Source organism: Cynocephalus volans, chromosome 8, assembly GCF_027409185.1.
Source record: "Cynocephalus volans isolate mCynVol1 chromosome 8, mCynVol1.pri, whole genome shotgun sequence".
In the NCBI taxonomy this organism is placed as follows: Eukaryota; Metazoa; Chordata; class Mammalia; order Dermoptera; family Cynocephalidae; genus Cynocephalus; species Cynocephalus volans.
In genome coordinates this window covers 18,744,382-18,760,246 of record NC_084467.1, presented here as the reverse complement: position 1 = coordinate 18,760,246, position 15,865 = coordinate 18,744,382, and the positions used below count along the sequence as shown (strand labels likewise).

At 42.6% G+C, this 15,865-nt stretch overlaps 1 protein-coding gene across 1 annotated transcript; it reads left to right on the top strand.

The window, feature by feature from the left end:
- Positions 1–1,424: 1,424 nt before the first annotated feature.
- Positions 1,425–15,232, top strand: FUCA1 (alpha-L-fucosidase 1). Its single transcript, XM_063105601.1, has 8 exons — positions 1,425–1,839; positions 4,001–4,135; positions 5,199–5,336; positions 7,335–7,440; positions 11,203–11,403; positions 12,694–12,884; positions 14,120–14,219; positions 14,444–15,232. Exons 1-8 carry the CDS (start codon positions 1,439–1,441, stop codon positions 14,582–14,584), a joined length of 1,413 nt encoding a protein of 470 aa, XP_062961671.1. The 5' UTR covers positions 1,425–1,438; the 3' UTR covers positions 14,585–15,232.
- Positions 15,233–15,865: the final 633 nt, after the last annotated feature.

Genomic DNA, 15,865 nt, shown 5'->3' with positions numbered 1-15,865 from the left:
AAGAAACCCAGGTTTCCTAACTTCCAGTTCTAACCACTCTGTCACAATGCCTCTCACCTGCCCCTGCAGGTTTACATTTTGGTTATGTGGATAAGGAGAAATGAAAGTCAGTGTCCCATTTTATCCTCCCTGAGACAAGTTCTGAAACATCAAAGAGTCTGATCACTAGAAGATGTGTGTGGATGGGTTGTTTCGTTTTTAAGGTGTCCATGCTTACTGTTTTGGACAATATTTCAACATCATCTCATGGAGGAAAAGCACAGAAATTAAAGAAAATAGCTATTCATCCAGCCATGGTGTTTCCTGATCACTTTCAGAATGAAGAAGTGCTTGGTTCTGTCAATACAGGCTCTGACTCCTCCTAGGGTGCAAGAGAGAAGCAGCCTGGAGAGAGACATAGAGTCGGCATCTGGAGACCTGGATTCTAAATAGCTGCATGATCTTGGGCAACTCTCTTCTCTCCGGGTATCAGTTTCCTCCTCTGTGAAGTGGGAAGGGGACGGAAGAGGATGGTGCCGAGGATCTCCAAAGTCCCTTCCAACTCTGACATGCTGCCATTCTCTTGTGCCACGTGGGATCAGGAGACTTCTAACTTGCACCCTTTCCACACTGATGCCCCCTCTCCTCACCCCACCCCACCCCCACCATTTGAGCACATACAGCAAGTACGAATTGCAGAGGAACTGGTTGACCTCCCTACCAGGCAAGATTCACACAGATGTCCTTGGGCCTGGGGCCTCTTGGCTCTCAATTTTCTGGCCCTGGTATTCTAAAAATGTGCCTCTGCGACAAACTGTGCATGGTCTTGTTTTTCCAGTTAGATGCGAACCTTGAAATTCCTCAGAATTCCCAATGCAAGCTCAATAAAAATAAATATTAGGCAAAATGGTCACACCCACTCTTCCTCTTTCGGTACCCAGTTTTCTCCCTCCTCTGCCCTCATAATCTTCCTCCCATCCCACCTCGTTATTTCTGCCAGGGCTGTTACAATGCGCCTCCAATCTGGTATCCCTGCTTCTGCGCTTGCTCTTCTACACGACAGCTCAAAAGCCCCCTTATGGCTCCCGATTGCCCACAATCGTGATCTCACTTCAGTCCATCTCTGCAGGATTGCTGCAGCAAAACAAACTACTCCCAGTTCTCCGCACACTGCGGGCCTTCCCCACCTCCACCGTTTAACTCCGCAGCGAAGTCCCTCCTGAAGTTTTCATTCTCCCGCCCACGGGGCGCTGTCAACACCTCCTTGCTTCTTTCTCCCTTTGAGCGCCAGAGGGCGCTCCAGGAACGGCCGACCCTGGGAGGAAGCGACCTGGTAGCCAAGCAGTCTGGGTTGACCCGCCCCGTTTCTCCTTGCGAGCCAATCATTAGTCAGTGTGGGCGGAGCCGCGCGCCCCGCACCTGCGCATGAAGAGGGGGCCGTGGAGGCTCTCAGTCAGCGATGCGGGCCGGGGAGGTGATGCCGCGGCTGGGGGCCGTCGCTCCGCTGCTGCTGCTGCTGCTGCTCGCTGTGGTCGAGTCGGCGCCCCGGGCTCCCAGCAAGGCCTCGCCACAGCCGCGCTACACCCCCGACTGGCCGAGCCTGGACTCCCGGCCGCTGCCGGAGTGGTTCGACGAGGCCAAGTTCGGGGTGTTCGTGCACTGGGGCGTGTTCTCCGTGCCGGCCTGGGGCAGCGAGTGGTTCTGGTGGCACTGGAAGGGCCAGTCGCTGCCCCGATACCAGAGCTTCATGCGGGACAACTACCCGCCCGGCTTCAGCTACGCCGACTTCGGGCCGCAGTTCACGGCGCGCTTCTTCCACCCGGAGGACTGGGCCGACCTCTTCCAGGCCGCGGGGGCCAAGTGAGTGTCGGCTCGGCAGCGGCGGCGGCGGCCGCGGGAGCACGGGGTGGGCGGGGCGCTGGCCCAAGGCCACTCAGCCGCCTGGCTTAGATTCCCCCGGGCGCTGTGTTCTGCCTGCCCAAGGGTGCAGATTTGAACGTGGCACACCTGATCCTAAGGAGAAGGTGCGTCTCGTTGGAGATTCAGAAATGAAGGTTTCGAGGAGGTGGTGGGCTGGAAAGCCCTCGGTATCTACACTCGTATATCGAGGGGACTGAGCTGGGCGACACCTAATGTCCCTTCTAGGTCGGCGAGACCACCAGGATTCTAGGCTTTAAATCAGTGGTGTGGAGTCTGGTCCTAGTTCAGTTGTGAACCTGGACAAGTCACCCTCTTTCGATGGTTCCTTCCAGCTCTAATGTCTCCAAGACGGAAGGGAACTCCAGTGTGCAGTGTAGGTGGGCAGCGGTACAGATTCCCATCCATCTGCTCCTGTCAACACCTTGTGCACAGAAAGAGCTCAGGAAAGCTTTAAGGGCTGGCCGGTTTATCAATTGGTTAGAGCTCGGTGTTATCACACCAAGGTCAGGGGTTCCAATCTCCATACTGACCAACCACCATCACCACAAAAAAACCCCCAAAAACTGGATTGTTTTGAGAACTCTTGCATGGTTGGTTCAGAGAACTGAAACAGTGGGAAGTGCTCGAGTGGAACCATGAGGTTGTGGAAGGCAGGGGCCTGTCCTGAAGGAGTAAGCCTCGAGGGTCATATCTGGCCAGGTGTTAAGGCAGGGAATGGTTAGTCTCAACTTCTAGAAGGATTTGTTTGGCTGCTGGGAGGAAAATGGGTTGGTGAAGAGTAAGAATGGAGGCAGGGAGGTTTCTCGGCTCCTGGCTTGGAGGAGTCCTCCCTTCTTACCTTAGTTCCTCAGTCATCCTTCAGATTTTAGTTTCTCTTGGTCTTTAGGTTCTCTTGTACTAAAGAGAAATTACAACTGGCATTTAGTGTTTACCATTATACATACGGGAATAAAAGGCTCGAATGAACAGAGGAAGCGTTATCTGTCTTCTAGGGGTCTTAGAGATCCACAATTTACAAATGAAAAAAATTTAAATCCGGGAGACAGCCTCTATCCAGACCTCTTATTTTATGGATGAGGTGACTGGCCCAAAGAAAGGGAACTATTGTCCTAGACTACAAATCTAATGACTCTAAGGTGAAGATTCTTTCTACTGCACCAGGGTTCTGTAAACTGTGGCCAGAGGGATTGATCCTCTGCTTGATTTTGTAAGGCCTAAGTGGTGAGAATAGTTTTCACATTTTTTAAAGATTGTAAAAACAAAAGAAAAAAGAAAAAGATTCAGAAAAAGCAGGATTAAAAGAAAAAGAAAAAAACAAAACAAAACAGGAAGAATATGTTAAGAGGGGAATGTGGTCCACAAAGCCTAAAATACTATCTGGCCCTTAAAGTCCTGGAGTTCTCTCCACCAGCCAGTAATTAAATCATCACATGTAGGCATTATCTATTTTTCTGCCATAAAAGCAAATGAAATGTTGAGTGACTTGATGTTTATTTCAACGCTTGCCTTTTCTCCTAGCTCTTTGGGTCTTTTTTCAACTCTGTAAATGACAGTCAATTCATATAGGCTCGGTTAAACAAACAGCTTACTTTTCTATCATATCTGCTGTTTCTGGTAGAGATCTTTCTCCTTCTGGGCAAAGGATTAAAGAGAGTCATTTAGTCAGAAGGGTTGAAGAATCAGACAGCTAACGCGCATTTCTTTCCCCTTACTTTTTTCTTCTCTTGGGCCTCTTCCTTGGCTGGGGACTAAGGATTGTGACTTCCTCAAGTTTGCTTCTATTCCTGAAGCAGTACCCAAGGGGAGTTGTGACTGCAGCACCTTCCTGGGTGTCACTAGTATAGTCACTCACACAAGTACATTTCCTGCAGTCAGTTTCTCCTAACCATTTTAAAAGCTGTAGGCATGCTGGGCAAGTTTATGCTCTCCACCCACTCCCCACTGCCTTTGCTCATGAGGTTTCTTTTCTTTTCTTTTCTTTTTTTTTTTTTGATGGCTGGTCGGTAAGGGGATCCAAACCCATGACCTTAGTGTTATAAGGCTGTGCTCTAACCAACTGACCTAACAGCCAGTCCTGCTTATGTGGTTTTGATGTCTATAGGTATGTAGTCCTGACAACAAAGCATCATGAAGGCTTCACAAACTGGCCAAGTCCTGTGTCTTGGAACTGGAACTCTCAGGACCTGGGACCCCATCGTGATTTGGTTGGTGAGTTGGGAACAGCTGTCCGGAAGAGGTGTGTATCTATAGACAGTTACTTGTCTTCTCTTTTGATCTAGCCATCCAGAGTTCCATACCTTCTCTACTCTTGTATGTTTTCTAAGTTCGCATTTAGCAAGTAACCTAAAGGGCTTCTGGCCTTTGAATTAGCAGTGTTTGAGCATAGCAGTTTTCCCATGACCAAAGGTGACACCATCAGAGAAGTTCATGGCTGTGTCTGGTTAGGTGAAAGGTACACAATGTAGACCACAATGCTCCATCTGCAGAAAAGGGTTCCTTCTGGGAAACCTTGCAGCCTTTGGAAGGGCCTTTGCCAGTGTCTGATGGAGGCCAGGGACTGGGTCTCTCATCTTTGTGTCCTCCTTAACCATCAACACAGAACTTTACAGGCGTTCAGAGAAGGCTTGGATGAATGGTAGATCAAGCAGGGGACTGAAAAGGGCAGTTAAAGCAGCAAAAGGTGAGGGAAAGGGCATGCAATGTATTCTAATTAATGTTCCCTAATATTTGCCACTTAATAGGAAGTAAATTCCCAAGATCAAGGAGGTAGGAAATGGCAAAGGAGGAATTTGAACCCAGATATTCTGGTTTTGGACTCTACTGTCCAGATATGTTTGCCTGGGAGTAGGAAAAGTAGTATTCGTGCCACTTCCAACCTCAGCTCTGCTGTGATTTGAGGGGTAGGTCAGCTGACTACGTCCTATTTGAGGGTAGGTCAGCTGACTGTTTTTATAAATCATAAAGTTTGACTGGAACACAGCCGTTCCTGTTCGTTTATGGATCATCTATGACTGCCTTCAAGGTACAATTTGAGAGTTGAGATAGAGACCACATGGCCTGCAAAGCCTATCTGGACTCTGAAGAAAGAGCTTGCTGACTCCTGTCACCTGTTCCATTCGGTTTCCCGGTGCTGTGCTGTGCTAACAGTCCTGCTGTAAAACTCTGAGGTGCTGATTAGATTTGGACTTTAGGAGCCATGATTTCTACCTTCTTTGTATCTATTTAGTCCCCAAGTCATGTGATGAAATAATTGACTCTGATTCTTTCTTATCTGTGCCTGTCCTGTTTTTCTGTTTAAGGAACATACGCTATGGACTCTACCACTCACTTTTAGAGTGGTTCCATCCGCTCTACCTACTTGATAAGAAAAATAACTTCAAAACACAACATTTTGTCAGTGCAAAAATAATGCCAGAGCTGTATGACCTTGTTAACAGGTAAGAAACAGAAATGTTTTTGGCCTTACTACTTTTATCAATGACATAAGAGCTTCCTATAGGGTACTATTAAAAGGGCCTCGGGGAGGGTGTGGGCAACTATGAAAAAAATTTCAGAAGACATCAAAATAATAAAAGTGGTGGTTGTATTAAGGCAAAATATGTTTTTTCCTCCTACTTTTCAAAACTTCTGTAATGTCTTATTGCCTTTACAAATTGAAACAATCAAAAACACAGTGAAACAATCATGCAAAACCCAGGATGATAGCAAGTCCAAACTTTAGTTCCCTCCTTCATACTGTTTTCCTGTGGCAGGACCTCAGAGAAGGGCAGTGTGGTCTAATGGACCCTGTGTAGGATTTGGCCTCAGGCAGATTTACACTTGAGTTCTGGCTTTTGTTACTTACAAGCCTTAAACAGATCATCCTTCTGAGCCTCAGATTCTCACTCTGTAAAATGGGGATAATAATGCCTTCTATGTAGGGCTCAGAAGAATATGTGAAAAGTATCTGCCACAGTGCCTGGTACAGAGTAAGGGTGTCGTTATTATCATTATTCTTGAAATGATCACTTTCACTTTGGGATTTGTCACTAGTCTTCACACTGTGTTTTATCCCTAGATTGCCTCTCTTGCACCTGGGGGCTCATAGAGGACGGGGGACCCTTAAAGCTTAAGAGACAGCCTGGACTCTCATTTTAGAAAAACAAACAAAAGGGCTGGCCCGTGGCTCACTCGGGAGAGTGCGGTGCTGAGAGAAAAACAAACAAACAAAAATCTTCTTGTATCCAGATTCTATCCAAATGACTTCTCTAAGGAAACAGTAACAGTTGTAAGAGGCCTGCAGAGGCTTGGACAGATCCAGATATTACTGGATCTGAAATCCCAGTTCTTTTTTCTTACTGGCTGTGTGGCCTTGAACAAACTACTTAGTCTTTCTAAATCTTAGTTTCTCTGTCTGCAAAATGGGAATAGTAATACACCATAGAGTCCTGAGAACTAATGAAGTAATGAGTATAAATTGCCTAGTACAATTTCTTGTACAAAGTAAAACACAGACCGTCTGTGTTATATCTTGCCACTTAGATAGGCAATCTTTTGCCTAGAGTCTACTTGCTGGCCTAATTATGGAGTTCAGCATAAGATTTAGTGTCAGGCAGATTTGCGTTTGAGTTCCAGCTTCAGTTACTTACAGGCTTTGTCACCTAAAACAAATTGCCCTGCTGTTCATCAAAATTTTGCTACTAAAATGGAAATAATAATGCTTAACTTACAGGTGAACACATATATATTTATATGTCACACACAGACATACACACCTTATAGGGCTCAGCGTAATAATATGTGAAAGACACAATCAGGGCTCAAATGGATTCTATAGATCTTTTGCAGTCAAGACTTTGGGTGGTTGTCAAAAAAATGCATTTGGGGAATAATTCAAGCTCTTAACACATCTTAAAAACAGAAACCTTAATCCTATCATTCTGTAGCACTGCTCCTAATGGGAATTAGTTGCAGGAAGGAAATCAAATTGTATATATACTGATTACAACTCTTATTTTCTAAAAAGGCGTAAAGAAAAAGATCAGGAGAAAATACACCAAAATATTGTGTTTGTTTTAAGCAGTGGTTATGTTAGCAAAGTGATTTGTTGTTGTCATCTCAGTTTTTCACATCCTCTGCATTATGGTAATTTTTTATTGCTCTCAAAATGGGGGGGAGATTAATTTTTAAATATTTGTTGCATGGGCCGAGCCCGTGGCGCACTCGGGAGAGTGCGGCACTGGGAGCGCGGCGACGCTCCCGCCACGGGTTCGGATCCTATATAGGACTGGCCGGTGCACTCACTGGCTGAGTGCCGGTCATGAAAAAGACAAAAAAAAAATAATAATAAAAAATAAAAAATAAAAAAATAAATATTTGTTGCAACAATCGGTTCTCAAGACTTTACTGTGAATGCATTTAGATAATAAACTCTGTCTTGATCACATGTCTTCCAGATACAAGCCTGATCTGATCTGGTCTGATGGCGAGTGGGAAAGTCCTTACACTTACTGGAACTCCACAAATTTTCTTGCTTGGCTCTACAATGATAGCCCTGTCAAGGTATGTGATTATATGACTTGTTTCTTATTTATCTGTTATGGTAAAATAAAGTACAAGGAACCTAGATCTGGAGTAATAACAGTAACAACAGCAGCAGTAATAAACAGTAATATCAGCAGTCCAAGTGCAGTTGTGTTTACAACTAATTGATTACAACCAGTTACAAATTTCTTTGTTCATTCTCCACTCCCACTGCCTCACTTGATATTACAAACGGTAATATCAACATGGGAGTGGTAGGGACTGGGGCACTTAATGGATGTTGAAGGTTTCTCTTTTATTTTTATTTATTTATTTTTTTTTTAAAGATGACCGATAAGGGGATCTTAACCCTTGACTTGGTGTTGTCAGCACCACGCTCACCCAGTGAGCTAACCAGCCATCCCTACATGGGATCCGAATCCATGGCCTTGGTGTTATCAGCACCACACTCTTCCAAGTGAGCCATGGGCCAGCCCAAAGGTTTCTCTTTTAATTCCCCCCCCAGAGTATAAGCTTTCTATTTCTCCTTTAATTCTTCATTTTGGCAACATAGCATTAAATAATGTTAAATTTACATAGTAGAATAGAAATAGTATGTGCAATTCCCAGACCACTACAGAGAAAATAAAATAAACTCTATTAAGCAATTATTATAAATGAGAAAACCACCTAAAAAATTAATGTATAAAACATATAAAATTAAATTACAGGAAAAACGCAAATATCTATGACCTCACCTACTCTCTGTTGATTATATAGTTTAACGCTCAAGGGATAAGCTCATTTCCCTTATATCCAAATTCATGGGGGAACATTGCCTACCTCGTGCCCCTCCTCATAATCAACACTATTAGCCAGTGCATAGTAGCTGCCCATTTACAGTTTGTATCCCAGTATACTTACAAAGTAGCAGAAGTCTTAATCTTCACTATAGAAAATTTCAAAAATTTTACATGTTCTAGATTTATTGTGGATTTTAAAGAAAAATCTAAGTATAAAACCAGTTTGAACTAAGGTAGATTCATAAGGCTCTAAGGATCTTATTGAGTAGCTATTGCTAAATTCAGAAAATAGAAAAGAGGAAAGAGATTCTATGTGATGAATAGAGATTAAGAGTGGTTTTCTGGAACTTTCCAAATGTGTGGGGACTCCTAGACGTGCAGTTCATCTCTAGGTAATTAACTCTGATATGGTGTCTTTTTTTTTTTTTTTGGCAGCTGGCCAGTACGGGGATCCAAACCCTTGACCTTGGTGTTATAACATTACGCTCTAACCAGCAGAGCTAACCAGCCAGCCCAATGTAGTTATATTGTAATTGTCCACATATCTGTTTCCTCTGCCAGTCTCTGCTGGATCTTTGAGGGCTAGAACTGTGTTTTATTCACCTTGGAGACCCCAGTACCTGCCACAGTATGAATCTCATAGTAGTTGCTGAGTAAATAGTTATTGATGGGCAGGTGCCGAACCAAGAATTAGGATTATTAATATCCAATTTTCTCTGAAGTGGCTTTTACATACCTGTTCAGGGTGTATACCCATGGAGCTAGGTCATTTGCTTTGTGGGATTACGATCAGGTATCCATGATTAAGGAGCATCACAGAAAGGAAAAAAGATCAGGCAAAATACAGGGTTGAAAAAGGGAAGAAAATATTAACCGCAGTGCTTTTTAAACGTACAGCTAGCCAGGGAGCCTAAGCCTTTTTGGCTTCTCTTAAACAATAATTCCACAGCAACGAGGACCTTTCTTGTAGTCATGTCTCAACCCATTTACACAACTAGCTTTGCAGACATATGGGGATTGTATACTCTTTGTTTCTACAAGGAGTTTTTGAAAGCCAGCTTTGTGGCATGCTGTGTGTTAAGTCTTGGAGATACAGAGTTGATGTTTCTGCTTTCAAGGAACTACAGTCTGACTTTTTACTTTATTTCTTTTTTTTGGTGGCTGGCCAGTATGGGGATCCAAATCCTTGACATTGGTGTTACAACACCATGCTCTAACCAGCTGAGCTAACCAGCCAGCCTGAGGAACTACAGTCTGAAGAGAAAGACAGACATGCAAACAAATTACTTTGGAGGGTGATCAATATGAAAATACAAGTATGTCCTGAGGTCTCCACAAGCTGCAGACATTAACCTGAATGCCAAAACCCATAAGAGGCTGAGTTAGAGACTGGGCATGAAGTCGTTCGAGGCTGTCTGTCTTTGGAGGGCTGAGGATACAGGGAGGGGCACACATCATCTGAGGGCTCTGAGAATGAGGAGGTGAGATGAAGAACACAGGAGCTAAGTGTTAGTGAGCAACCACTATGCCATGCATTGTCATTTTTATCCCTCTCAAAACCCTCTGAGTAGGTGGTATTTTCCTTTTTGTTTTTTTGTTTAGTCAGTTGGTTTTCTGTTCTGGGCTTTTTTTTTTTTTTTTTTTTTTGAAATAGATAACTAGACTTAAAAGGTAAAGCCACCTGCTGAAGACCTTCTGGCTAGTAGGTGGTGGTGCCAGCTGTGAACTTCAAAGCCCATGATGATCTTGGGTTGATCTTGAGTTGTCCTTTCATTGTGTGTGATGCCCACACATTGATAATTGAGTACAGGACATTGGATCAAACCAGCTACAAACTACGAATGTTCTTCTGTTTGCTTTGGCACTTAACTAGCTTCCATAGGAAAAACTTCCATAGCAATGTGAATGACCCTTAAACAGGCAAGAAAGAGGAATTTTTAGCTTTTATTAAATCTCCTTTTCCTGTGATGAGTTGAAAGTCTTTTCAGTTATTACCTTGCATTGGCCACACTGTTATAAAACATACTGCTATATTAAACATTTACATTAAGATATTCCATGTAATGATTTCTCATAATTCAGCTAAACCTTGAAGGAAGAAAAAGAATATTTGATTGCTGACTTTTCTTTACCCAGGTAAAGAAAGTCAGGGCTATGCAGTGGAAGGCATCCTGGGCTGGGTTCAGATACCTGATTCGTAGTCCAAGCTTTTGAAACTCTGCCAAGGGGCATGACCTCAGATATGTCCTCTCCTCTCCAATTCTCCTCTAACAAAATACAGTAGTCCCCCCTTTATCTGAGGTTTCAGTTACCCATAATATTTTGAGAGAGAGAGAGACCACATCCATATAACTTTTATTATATAGTATGTTGTTATAATTGATCTATTTTATTATTGTTGTTAAAGTTTAATATATATATTAGTAACAGTAAAAGATTATCACAGGTTAAAGCCTGTATGTATAGAATAAAATACAGAATAAAAGAAATTTACAGGAAAAAAAAAAAGAATAAATCATGGTATATGTAGTACTATACGTGGTTTCAGGTATCCACTGGCAGTCTTGGAACGTATTCCCCACAGATAAAGGGGGACTGCTGTAAGTAGTTTACTAGATGATCTTTAAAACAGGCTCTCCCAACTCTGACGTCATATATCTCTAGACTAGCATTTCTCAGCCTTGGCACTATTGACAATTGGGGCTGATATTTCTTTGTTGTGGGGGGCTGTCCCGCACATTGTAGGATGTTTAACAGCATCCCTAGCCTCTACCCACTAGATGGCAGTAGTACCACCCCAGCTGTAACAACCAAAAATGTCTCTAAACTTTGCCAAATGTCCCCTCTAGGTCCAGGACAAAATTGCCCACAGTTGAGAACCACTACTGCAGATTAACTGTTCCTTGCTTCCAAATAGACTCTTAGTGTATCAAACTACATTACATAAAGAAGCTAAGTGGTTTTTCTCCTCATGACCCAGTACTCTTTCCTCTTCTAGGATGAGGTAGTTGTAAATGACCGATGGGGTCAGAACTGTTCCTGTCACCATGGAGGATACTTTAACTGTGAAGATAAATTCAAGCCAGAGAGCTTGCCAGATCACAAGTGGGAGATGTGCACAAGCATTGACAAGATGTCCTGGGGCTATCGTCGCGACATGTCGATATCTGACATTACAGGGGAATCCGAAATCATTTCGGTAAGAGCACCTCTGAGTCAGTTATTTTTTAACTACTTATCTCAAACCAGCCTTCTAGCTAAGACTGATGGAAGCACTCTGGATGGACCTGTAAGTCAACAGAACCCTCTTTTTTTTTTTTTTTTTTTTAAAAGATGACCGGTAAGGGGATCTCAACCCTTGGCTTGGTGTTGTCAGCACCACGCTCAGCCAGTGAGCTAACCGGCCATCCCTATATAGGATCCGAACCCGTGGCCTTGGTGTTATCAGCACCACACTCTACCGAGTGAGCCACGGGCCGGCCCCAACAGAACCCTTTACGGTTACTGAAGATGCCAACAGAAACCCATCCTAAGGAATTAACTACAATTACAGTAGGTTTTACATAACAGAGATGTTCTTCTCAGGATTATTTTCAGTTGGACATATGGGTTATTTTAATTTCTTGCAACCATAAAGGGATAATTAGGTAGATTTGGGGATTTTCCTTAACCATTAAAATGTTAATGAATGTAACATGGGTTAATGCTTAGAGTGTTGAGTGAAAAATTAGTTATGTATTATTGCAACTATATAAAATTAACTGCATAGGGAAAAGACTAGAAGGAGACATCAAAAGTTCAGGGTGTGGTATCTTTTGGAATACCATAATGAATTCTCCTTTTTTAAAATTTTCTATGTGTAAACTTAATTTTGGGGGGCAGTCTTGAAATATACCTATTCAAGGTCACGATAAACACACCCAAACCCTACTCCAGAAGCCTTGAGAAATATGTTTTTACAGCCTGTTTCCCACAGGGGCAGCATGTGCAATTATATAGCCTATCACATACAGAATGTCCTGAAATTCTTCACATCTCTTTCAGCTCCCCAAATTCTCCCCAGCAGCCACTCAGAATCTCTCCTCTCTGATCCCTGTATTCTCTCTCTGTCAGGCCATGTGATCCCTTCATGGTCAAGTGCTTTCTTCCCTCAGCTTCCCTGCTCACACCTTGCGCCTCTGAGACATGACACTTCCCACTGCATCTGGCACCGTGGGGAGTGCAGTCTCACGACCACTCCCTGGAATTCGAGTCGATGTATTTCTCCATCTTATAGCAGGATTTTTCAGTCTTCTCATACGAGCCTGTCCTGTCTTTATAATGACAAAATAAATAAATAAATATAATATTTTTTAAATGGCAAAGGATAGTCACAAAGCAGGGAGAATGTGCCCTCGATTCTTTTTCTTCTCTTACTATCTGTGTGTTCTAAGCATAATGGCAGGCTTGGCATTTGTTGCTAGGCTTTCATTGTTTCTGCCCTCTCCAGGAACTGGTTCAGACAGTAAGTCTGGGAGGCAACTATCTTCTGAACATTGGACCAACTAAAGATGGATTGATTGTTCCCATCTTCCAAGAAAGGCTTCTTGCTGTTGGGAAGTGGCTGAGCATCAATGGGGAGGCTATCTATGCCTCCAAACCATGGAGGGTGCAACTGGAAAAGAACACGACGTCTGTATGGTGAGTCTTGTCTTCTGTTGCTTGTAGGAACAGGACTTTGGCCCATCGTGAACTGGCATCTCCTTGAGTCCACAGTGTTACAAGACAGGATGAAAGTCATCCTGAGGAAACTCAAAAGCTGTTCTTTTGCTCCAAAATGTGTGTCCCCGTTGAGTTATGTCTTAGGCCTCCAGGCTATCTTTGCCTAGGGAGGGAGGCTTTGTACTTGGTGAAAAGGTTACCAGAGGTGGGAAGGAGGGGTGGGGTAAGGGGAGGAATTGGTAAAGGGCCACGAAAAGCGATTACATTGTATAATGTTGAATATACTAATCATCTGATTTGAGCATCACGTGTTGCACACAGGTACCGATGTTCAACTCTGTACCCCACAGATATGCACGATCAGCTGTGTTTCAGTTAAAAAAAAAAAAAGTGAACAAAAAAAATTAAAATTAAAAAAATAAAAATAAAAGGGAAGGAGCTACAAAGCATCAATTTAATTGAGATTGTTACCCTGCCTCCTAAAAAATGGTAATAGCCAGTGCTTGTATAGCACCTACAATCTGCAGGGCTCCGTTCCAAGTTATTTCCATTCATACATGGACTTGTAGATCTACTTATTTGATCCCGAGCCTTAGTTCTTTCAACTGCAAAATGTGGTGGTGATACCTAACTTCATAGAGTTGTGAGGACTAAATGAGATAATGTATGTAAAGCACCCAGCAGAGTGCCAGGCACAAACTAAGTGTTCAGTGACAGGTGACTGCTAATGTTACACCAAATACCTTAGGTCTTTGGATCAGGGGAAATACGTTAATCCCTCTGTTTTGGATGAGTTTCTATTTAGTGATTTTCATCCTCTTCTCTAAACATGTTGAAATCTCAGAACAATAAATTTGTCTTCATTGCATATCTTGCTCTTGTTACAACCTCTGCGATTTCCCAGTGGATTTGGAGTTGGAAAAAAATTTGAATAATAAGGTAAGTGGCTTCAGTGTAAAATAAATAGCGTAACAGTTAATTTTTAAAGAAAACATTATAACCCAACAGAGAGGGAAAATAGAAGGTATCACCCGAAATAGTCTTATAGACTGAGTCCTTCCCACAGACTTTAATTGGTATCAAGTTATTAGTGCTTCCTAGTAGCAGTGATGGGCTCAAAGTCTTGGATTTGGTAGAAATTGAAAGGGGAAAAGCGTAAGGTTATCCAGGTAACAAGCCAGGTATCTTTGACAATGGTATTTCTTTTTTCCCAGGTATACCTCAAAAGGATCAACTGTTTATGCTATTTTTCTACACTGGCCAGAAAATGGAGTCTTAAACCTTAAATCCCCTATAACTTACTTTACTACAAAGGTAAAAAGCCTCAGCCAGTACTTTCTAAGATGTAACTTTTTCTAAGGGAATTGGCAGGCCTTCTCTACTTCTTCCTTCCCCAGGTTTCCCCCATGTATATGTACCCCTTTTAGACTGTCTTCCCTACCCTGGTGCAGCAAGATTGTTTCCCATCTTGTTCAGGCCATATTCTGTCCTCAGTAATGCATTACTGGTTTTTTCCATTCCTTGTTGATTTTTTGTAGATAACAATGCTGGGAGTCCAAGAAAATCTGAAGTGGTCCACAGATCCGGATAAAGGCCTCCTCATTTCTCTGCCCCAGTTGCCACCCTCTGCTGTCCCAGTGGAGTTTGCTTGGACTTTAAAGCTGACAAAAGTGAAGTGATCATTGTAGTTCGAGAGGAAAAGAACCACTGCCTGCTGTTTGCTCCTTTGATTTTCCTCTTATAGTATCATCACTATAATAAACTAACTTCTCTTCCCCACACGGAGATGGCTTTTCCAAAACATTTTAATCAAAGGAACTGCGTATATCACACTTAAGTCTTAATGGACCAAAGTTCTGAGATCCATTGCCAGCATATCTTTTGTCAGCAGCAGAAGGAACCAAACACTTAAACTCTGAGTTCTTCCACTGCTGTATCTGGGAATCATCTATAGCAGAAGCTTTCCTCTGTTCTCTATTTGATAACCTACTTGCTTACTTAATGACTTCAGATAAAGAATAAGCCAAGTCACCCTACCGCCTATGGGAGGAGGTGGAAAGGGTTTGGCAAACTCAACCTCATGCTCTTTTTTTTAGCATCAATTGTGACCAACACTCCTCCCCCAGACTGCAGGAGACCTGGAGGGGAAGGAAGAGGCTTGCTAGGCTGCTTATGGTCAACTCTTCAGGAGTTCCAAAGTAAATGAAGAGCTCAGAAATTCAGTATGTTTATAGAGATACTATTAAGAAAATGAATGTGATTCTGCTGTGTCTTTTAAAATATCATCAAATAAATAAATTTGAATGTCAAATCATTTCTACCAAAAAGCATGTTGTAGCTTTCTTTTCCTAGTTTCAGTTTGGACTGCTTATAGCATTATGATCTGTTTCTGGTTTGGTTGGTTTAAAAAAATTTTTTTAACTTGCTGTCTTTTTTGGGGGTGGGGGCCAGCTGGTGGTGCAGGATCCAAACTCTTGACCTTGGTGTGATCAGCACTGTGCTCTCCCAAGTGAGCCACGGGCCAGCCCTCGTCAAGTCTTTTGATTTTTCTGCTTCTCTCTTCTAGTACCGTTCAACTATCAGTTCAACTTATTTGTCATAGATCTAATCAAGTTTTCTATTGCCTTTTTATTTAAAAGATATATTTAGAAAGCTTTACCTAACGTTTAAGGAACATGTGTGTTTCTCAAGCACATATGGAACATTTACAAATTCAAATACCAAAGAAGCAGTATCATATAGACGATGTATTGTGTCTATAACATAACTAAAGGACAGTATCAAAAACTTGAAGGAAAAAAAACCGTATGTTTGGAAACTTTAAAACACACTTCTAAATAACTCATTGATCAAAGAAAGCACCAAACAGGGAGTTAGAAAATACCTAGAATGATCATGAAAACACTTGTATTAAAACTCAGGAGATGTAGCTTTTTTAAAAAGTACCTAAGGGAAAATGT